This window comes from Carassius gibelio, chromosome A6 (assembly GCF_023724105.1).
Source record: "Carassius gibelio isolate Cgi1373 ecotype wild population from Czech Republic chromosome A6, carGib1.2-hapl.c, whole genome shotgun sequence".
Taxonomy (NCBI): domain Eukaryota; kingdom Metazoa; phylum Chordata; class Actinopteri; order Cypriniformes; family Cyprinidae; genus Carassius; species Carassius gibelio.
In genome coordinates this window covers 31,198,880-31,207,923 of record NC_068376.1, presented here as the reverse complement: position 1 = coordinate 31,207,923, position 9,044 = coordinate 31,198,880, and the positions used below count along the sequence as shown (strand labels likewise).

Here is a 9,044-nt window from a genome sequence, read left to right as displayed (position 1 = left end):
TTAGACTCATATTTTTGTATTTTATTTTCACAAGTTACTTGAAACATTGAACACTTTTTAAACATTTAACAATCTTTCTGTGTATGTAAAATGTAAATTATGAAACTCAAATCAAAACGTGTGTAATTTGATGTTGACATGCCTCATCTTTGATCCTTATTTAATAAATATAATTGTATATATATGTGTGTGTGTGTGTGTGTGTGTGTGTGTGTGTTTGAATGCGTGTGTGTATATGCGTATGTGTGTGTGTGTGTGTGTGTGCGCCTGCAGTTCTGCTGAGGTCTTTTAAAAGTCAGGTCCTTCTTTCTTCAGACTCTCGTAGTCTGTGGTGACGGCCACCAACTGTGTAGAGAGAGCAAGAGAATACATTTAAATGTAGTTAGCTTAAATTAAGTTCATCAGAATATCATAAAAGACAAAACAACATGCATACAAACAGGAGTGCACACACACACACACACACACACACACACAGACTGTCTGACAGGTTCTGCTGGCCCTCCTTACAAGATCCCACTCCGCATTTATGTTTTTTCAGTGAAGGTGTATTTGAAAGTTTTAAAGTTTATGAACTGATTTAATAAAGGAAATAAATCAAGAATATTTACATATTTACAAAACCCCCACACATGCACAAATCCTGCATTTCTGTGACGGAACGCTTGTTTGTGTTGTGAATGCGTGACAGGAGACACATTCTTCAGCCGCTGTTATTTTATCCTCTCATTCTCATTGATTGCTCTCTCTCTCTCTCTTTCTCTCTCTTCTTCTGTTTCTCTCATTATGATTAACGTTGAGACTCCCCTGGATTCTTGATTTCTGACCTTTGGCTCCTGTTGAGAATCAAACATGTTGAGACCTTTCGCCTGAACGCAAGCTTCCCGAAACTTATTCTCTCCATCTGCCTTTGTTAATACTTTCATTAATTGTTGGAGGTGATCAAGACTGAGAACAATGAGAACAAAACATTCTCCCGCTGCGATATAAATGATTCCTTCCTTTAAATGTTGATGAACCCTGTTTTTCGCACGAGCCTCAGGTGCATCTAGAAATGCATCCTTAAAATATCCATAAAAAGCACTTTCAGATTTTTATGTTTCTCAAGGTTACTTTATAAAGTTTACAGTTTTTGCACCAAAAAGTCTAATTTTTTAACTCTTATTTTTGCCCTCTGTGAAAAACACTCCATATAAAGGGCTCTTGAAGTGAGAAATAAAATTGTCCTTGGTCTTTTGACACATAACAGGTCAGAGTACTATAAAACATCCTATAAGTTAAAAAACCTTCTGGTTTTGAATTGAAACCAAGCTCAGAAAACAACTAATCTTGTAATGTATTACTTTAAGACATATGGCTAAGCACCGCCTCCACTGGAGAACATCAGTACCTGTTTCTACATCACTGGCTCTTTAGCCACACCCACTGATTCTACATTTCTACCTATTTAGCCACGCCCACTGATTCTACATCACTTCCTCTTTAGCCCCCCCCCCCACTGATTCTACGTTACTGCTATCAATGCTATGATCTTTAGGAAGGCTATGCAGGGTTTTAGGATTTTCAGTTTGAGTTTGACAACCTTACTTGGTATCTAACGGGGCCAAAAGTTAAAAATAGAATGCATAAAATTTGACCACCAACACGCACTGTTCATCTGCATTAACACAGTGATTTTGAATGTGTTTCTTTTGTATGTGTAGACATGCACATTTTGGTTGTGTTACATGAAATTAAAAAAGTAAAAAAGTAAACTCTGCATCTATAAGATGATAAATAAAGGATGTGTATCATTACTTTTTTTCTTTTTTTTAATTTAATTTAATGTAAATTGAATCATTATTCTATTATACAACTATATAATATTTTATATATGTAACTTAGTATATTTTTTTTATTGTACATGAAAAAAAAAACATTCATTTTATTGACCACATCAAATTTACCATCAATACAGTCACTGCATTTTTCTATAGTCTTTGGCTGCATCCATTGCATCCGACATTTTATTTCCACTGATACGCCCCCAAAGCAGAAACTCTGGGCCTAAAGAAACTTTTGAGTTTCCTGCTCATAATAACGACTTTGTGGTGCCGTTCATGTGCATTCAACATGTGAATACAATCTATCTGACATGACTTGAATGCACCACACCTCTAGATTTACCCACATAGTAATTATTGTTGCGTTACTTTATCTGCTGATATCTGCTGTGCTACAGTAAATTAATTAATGTTACAAAAAGACATTTCTGCCTGAGAAGGCACGTTGAACTAAACTACTAAAACTGACATGAGAAATCATGACATAATGCTGACATCCCACATCACATACCGATGTATTATTATTCATGAACAAATATAACACGTGCATCTACTGGTGTTTTATTACGATGTACTTCATGAATAAAAATGGTGTCTGATGTAGTTTCAAATACAGCAGTTTCATTGGTTGCTGTCAGCGCATGTTGACATGGTCAAATATCACATGCTCCTTTTAAAGACTTTTGGCCCCATTAGCCTTCCATACTGACTTGATATCTTGACATCTTTATCCAACAGCGGTATTGCTCTTGTGATCGATGGACACGACAGACAAAAGTTGTTCAGAACCACTTTGCTTGATTACATACGAGGAATTGTGACATCAAGATTCTCTTTCAAATCCGTACATTTTAGAAGGTTGAAAAAAAAATATTTATATTTTAAAAAGGGGATTTTGGGTTCTAAAACTAGCGTATGTTTTTATCGTTGTCACAAACATTTGGATTCTCTGTTTCGTGACCCCTTTAAATTCTCGCCATCTTCGACACTTTCCAGCTGCATGTTTCCACAAACACGGCTGCAAACGTGCAGCTCCTGTCACGCATCACTCCGCCAGTGCCAGATGAAACCGGGCTGATCCGGGAACAGCGGGGGTGACGCATCTGTCTGCGCTGTCAGTCTGCAGCTGATCACAGAGCAGTCGCCGGCCTGTTTACCTTGTACTGATAGGTCGGGTCGAGATTGTTCCACGGTTCAGGGTTATTCTTCCTGTCCCAGCTGACAGAATGAGGGTAAGGCCAGACCGGAGAGGAAAGAGAGAGCGAGTGAAAACAGAGCGATGGAAGGAGGAGGAGGATGAGGGGCTGTAAAGGAGGGTAATTACCAAGCGGAGATGACAGAGGCCAGTTATTTGGCAGCATACTGTCATTCATTAAGCAAAGTTTGTTTCTCGTGAAGAACAATGAACACACAGCAAGCCAAACAAACACAATGATGGACAGAATATTGTTAGGATGTTCTAAGCCCCATTACTTTAGTAAAATCACTAATGGACAGCTATAAGTGGCATTTTTCCCTTTGCATATGTGTATTTAATAAGTGTTATGCCATATTGTACAGTAAATGCTCAGTAAAATGAGCACCGTGTTATAAAACGTGATGATTTTCTGGGTGTTCTTGTCCATCTCATTGCTATTCTCTGCTGGTCTGGTCTCACCTGATGTAAGGTCCACGAGCCAGCCGGATCAGATAGAGAAACGCTCCACTCACTCCAACAAACATGAAGAGGAACTGAGGCATGAGCTGAAAGAGTATGAGATGATCATCAGACGTCAGTGTGAGTTCAGGAGAGTGTTACTCAAGTCAAGTCTGTCGAACATGATGTTATTGTCTTTATCAGTATTTAGCGGAGCTGGGCGATAATATAGTTTACATTTTGCAACAATTTAAACAACCATGCAGCAATATCTCAACAACATTTACACGGATGCATTCGGTAAATGCATTTATGCAAACAGATTTTCATTTCATTTAACGTGTAGATGTTGTAATTTCATGCATTCTCATGGAATTGAACCCATGACACAAGTGCCGTTTGTTTGAGCTACAGTAATGCTGTACACTAAACCTAAAATAATAGATATGCTGTCAACATGTTTATAGCTAGGTCTGTATTCCTTAAGCTCAAACAGTAGAATACAGTGTGTGCAAAGCCAAGGTCATAGGTTCGATTCCCAGGGAATATGTGAATTGATGAATTGTATAACTTGAATGCACTTTAAATTAATAAATGCATCTGCCAAATGCATAAATGTTGATTTCTAGATTTCCTGTTGCATTGCTCAGACAGTAATGCATAGTGCATGCAACACCAAAGTCATGGGTTTGATTCCCAGTGAATGCATGTACTGATAAATTGTGTACCTTGAATGCAATATAAGTCGATAAAAGCATCTTCCAAATGCATACAACATGTAAATCTAGCTTTCCTGTAGCATTCCTCATATATTAGAGCACGGTGCATGCAATGCTAAAGTCAAGGGTATGATTCACAGATAATGCATGAACTGAAAAAAATGTAAACCTTAAAAGCATTGCAAGTTGGCTTTACATAAAAGTGTCTGCCAAATGCATAAATGTAAATACCTGAGTAATGACTCATCTGGTTTAAGTAACTTAATCTAACTTACTCAGCAAGAACTGTTGTCTCATCATTGAGCTGAAAGAGGGAAGTGCAGGAGACGTGTTACGAATGCGGTCTGACATCTTTCAGAACGCAACGAGTGTGAAATGGAGCTTGTGCAGTTAGAAGTGTGTGTGTTCATGTACTTGCATTGAGTAGGTTTTAGGTCTAAATGAACAAACACACACACAATTTTTATATGCATGGAGACACTGTGTGTTGAGCAGACAAGGACACAGCCTTTAGTGTGTTTGTGTGTGTGTGTGTGTGTGTGTGTGTAAGTTTATGACTCACACTCCACTGCTGATCAGAGTGAGTGACAGGATCATGCACACACACACACACAAACACACACACACATCCTACCGAGAGACTTCAGTGTGTGTGTGTGTGTGTGTGTGTGTGTGTGTGTGTGTGTTTGTAAATGATGACAGGGATTAGAATAAATATATATATTAAAAGAGGAAATGTGAAGCATCAATGCGAATGCCAGAATCGCCACATTTTTTTCTGCGTTTGAGAAAGTGAGAGACAGGCAGACACAGACTTAGCCTTATGTTGTCAAAACTGCCTCCAGTAGCAGTGATTTGCATAATCCCAAAGGGGTTACTGTGAGATATTCAAATTAGCTTATCAAATATGTTTAAGCGTCGTAAGTCGAGCGCAACATGTGTTTGCTTTGGTTCCTCTCTCATCTGGCAGCTCGAGTCGATTCTGACGGCCAAATCCTAACCCTAACCATATAGTAAGTAAATGTACAAGAACACCTTAATAAAATGTAACCCAGAAATTATTTATACAGTGTCTTTCCTACATATTATGTTCTTACTATAGTAATTACACTAAATTATGAACAATTATAAGTAGTATAAGCAGTAATTCTAACCCTATATAAAATTTCATATTTCTAATATTAGAACTTAATTGTATAGTAGTACTGTAACTAGGACTCTTTAAAAATACGTTCTTCGTTAATAAAATTAAAACCATCAGTGCACAATTTTCCACACCACAATCTGTCAAGAACATCTTTCCAGAAAACATACACTCATTCACATTCTTCTCTGAAGCAGAAGTCTCTAAACTCATCCTTTCTAATCGTCCTTTTACTTGTCCACTTGATCCTATTCCATCTCATCTCCTTCAAGCCATTTCTTCTGCAGTTATACCTGCACTCACTCACATTACTAACCCATCAGTGTTTTTCCCTTAGAATTTAGACAGGCTCGTATAACCCCTCTATTTAAGAAACCCACCCTCAAGCCATCTCTTTTACAGAACTACAGACCAGTTTCCATTCTTCCTTTCATTGCAAAAACACTTGAACGAGCCGTCTTCAACCAAATTCAGACAAAAGCTGAATCCAAATCTTTGATACTTTTCTTGCTGGATCTGTCCGCTGCTTTTGACACAGTTAACCACCAGATCCTTCTGTCAACCCTGTTGGCAAAAGGCATCTCAGTGGTTTAAATCTTACCTATGATATAGGTTCTTCAAAGTATCTTGGAGAGGTGAGGTGTCCAAGTCACAACATCTAACTACTGGGGTGCCTCAGGGCTCAGTTCTTGGACCACTTCTCTTCTCTGTCTACATGGCATCATTAGGTTCTGTCATTCAGAAACATGGCTTTTCATACCACTGTTATGCTGATGACACTCAACTCTACCTCTCATTCCATCCTGATGATCCGATGGTAGCTATTCGCATCTCAGCTTGTCTAACAGACAGTTTTTACTGGATGAAGGACCATAACCTTCAACTGAACCTTGCCAAGACAGAACTGCTTGTGGTTGCATCAAACCCATAATTTCATCACAATTTCACCATCAAGTTAGGCACACCAGCCATAACTCCTTCAAAAACAGCCAGAAACCTTGGAGTTATGATTAATGATCAGCTGACTTTCTCAGAACACATTGCTAAAACTGTCCGATCCTGCAGATTTGTTGATTCTGATTGCTTCTCTTGTCCTCATCTGTAAGTCGCTTTGAATAAAAGCGTCTGCTAAATGACTAAATGTAAATTAGTTTTTCATAAATTACCTTTTTTAGTTTTAGTCTCCTGGCACTGCAGTCTCTTAATACAGTGTATGAATAAATTGGAACATTGATTGAAAATACCAAAATTAAAGTAATTTTCTCTGTAATTTATTTACATTGTTTTGCGCTTTTTTATTTATCACAATTACCTTTTTTCTACCTTCCTGCTGAACACTTTATCTATAATGATTGTATTTTTTTGATGATTTCAGGTGTTTTTCCCTGTGAATGGATGTATGCTGAACACATTTGAGCAAACGTGATAACTGTACGAACACTGACAGAATATATGAACACATCAGACGTGGCGCTTTGCTCCTCTGCTCTTCTCATGAGTTTCATATTCAGCGTTCACACTTTTGAGAGAGGAAAACGACAACTTTCTTATTTATTTGTGAAGTCACACTTGTTAGTCACTGTAACACCTGTGTGATGACCGAGAAAGAGAGAAATAGACAGCTTTAACAGCATCTGCTGCAACATCTGCTCCTGACCTGCAACAACTCAGACTTCAACTTTATTCAGCCGCTGCCGAACCGAGAGTTTTCTGTCCTTTACTCTTATTTACGCCAAAAAGTAACTGCGACTTTTTATCTCACAATTTGAGAAGTGAGAACAAACCTCAGAATTACAAGATGCAAAGTCAGAATTCAGAATGACTTGCCTGCAATTATGAATTTATGTCTTGCAATTCTGACTTTATTCTGAGTTTATATCATATCTGTGAGTTTTTTTTTGAATTATGAGATATTAACTTGCAATTCAGAGAAAAATCTGACAGAAATGCAAGATATAAACTCATAATTCTAAATTAAAAAGATAAAAATTAATTGCAACTTTTTATCTCATATTCTGACAATTGTTGAGTTATAAACTTGCAATTGCGAGTAAACATCTTGCAGTTCTGATTTTTTTTCCTCATAATTGCGATCTCATAATTCTGCATTTATAACTTGCAGTCCTGAGTTTATAGTTGAGTTGTAATTCTTAAAAGTTGCAAGAAAAAGAGATATATAAGAGTTGGAAGGAAAATAAGTCCAGGTTGTAAGAAAAAAGTTGCAATTATCTTTTTTTTTTCTTTTTTTTTTTTGTGGCAGGGACAAGCTTCCCTAAATCTTAATGACAAATTAAAGACTGCAAACATCACTTTCTCAATCTGAATGTTTGTCCTGTTTTCAGTAAAAATATCTAAACATCTTAAAATGATACACTAGTTTAAATCCAGCCAAAGTTTGTGGTATTTATGCTAAAACAATTTTAAAAAAATGCAATTTGCTAACTGAGTAAAAAATTAAATTTAAGCAGTTTTTCAAGTCGTTTTGGTACGGTTTTGGTTTGGTTTTTTGCAGCATATGATTTTTCTTACCACTTTCAAAACTTGTCATTTACAAGCCTCTTGAAGAAAGAATGAGCTGAAGATGCAGAGGCCTGTAACCGATATCCAAGTAACACTAAGTGTTACATAATATTCACTTTTAATATCTGTTACTTCTAAACACACTGGTGGTTTTAATGCGGTTTGGTGGCGTTGTGTAACAGTCATTCATTTCGTTTTGGTAACCTGCCAAACACACAACGTGAATCTGGGTCATCAGGCGCTCATTGTCAGTAACAGAGCAATTGTTTCAGCAAACAATGTCTGTTTTGTCTGTGTAATGTATATGCCTTTATAGTTTAGTTTAAAATGCATGGAAATAAATCATTCACTCTGACTAATATTTAAAGACTTAAAAAAAACACCAATGAGACATTCATTTTAAGATGTGTTTATCTACAATAAACATATGAAATGGAACGTCACTAGCAGCAGCTCTTCACAAACCTCACCTGTTCTCAGAAAAACAAACTAGTACACTGACGCAGAATCACAATAGAGAAGCTGCAGTCATTTAGGAGTTTCTCATTACTGATGGGGGAATTGTGAGGCTAATGTCAGATGAGGGTTTAACTTACCCCGGGATGTTTCTTCGCCTGCTTGTATATGGTTCTGAACATCTTTATCTTCCACAACACACAGCGACAGAAAACCCAGTAAATGTGGCTGAAAGCGAGAACAAGAGTGGACTGTTAGTTGTGTGAGAGGGTCAGTGAGTGATGGACGGTTACTGAGATCCAATCAACACACTGACACTGACCACCGCAAGCCAAACCCAGTGACGACATTTTTGGGAGTGACATTTGATAAAAAGTACAGGGAAAAAAATCTGTAATCTTGCAAAATGCTATTCGAATATAAAATAATGGTTTCTATTTTAATAGCCTTTAAAATATAATTTATTTCTATGATGTGCAGCTGAATTTCCATCATCATTACTCCAGTATAAAGTGTCACATGAGTAGATAAGATTAGATTAGATTAGATCAGATTAGATTAGATTAGATTCAACTTTATTGTCATTGCACATGTAAGGTACAAGGCAACCAAATGCAGTAAGCATCTAACCAGAAGTGCAATAAGCAGTACAGAATATACAAGGTCTATAGTATGTTACAAATTAACAATAAATAAACAGATAAGGTAGTATTATGGACATAATTACAGATTTTAAATACTATTAG

The 9,044-nt window shown here is 36.9% G+C and overlaps 1 protein-coding gene across 1 annotated transcript; it reads right to left on the bottom strand.

Moving 5' to 3' along the window:
• LOC128016078 (cytochrome c oxidase subunit NDUFA4) lies at positions 1–8,722 on the bottom strand. The gene is made up of 4 exons (XM_052600457.1): positions 8,439–8,722; positions 3,481–3,566; positions 2,981–3,041; positions 1–345 (listed from the first exon to the last, which is right to left on the bottom strand). Exons 1-4 carry the CDS (start codon positions 8,478–8,480, stop codon positions 289–291), a joined length of 246 nt encoding a protein of 81 aa, XP_052456417.1. The 5' UTR covers positions 8,481–8,722; the 3' UTR covers positions 1–288.
• Positions 8,723–9,044: the final 322 nt, after the last annotated feature.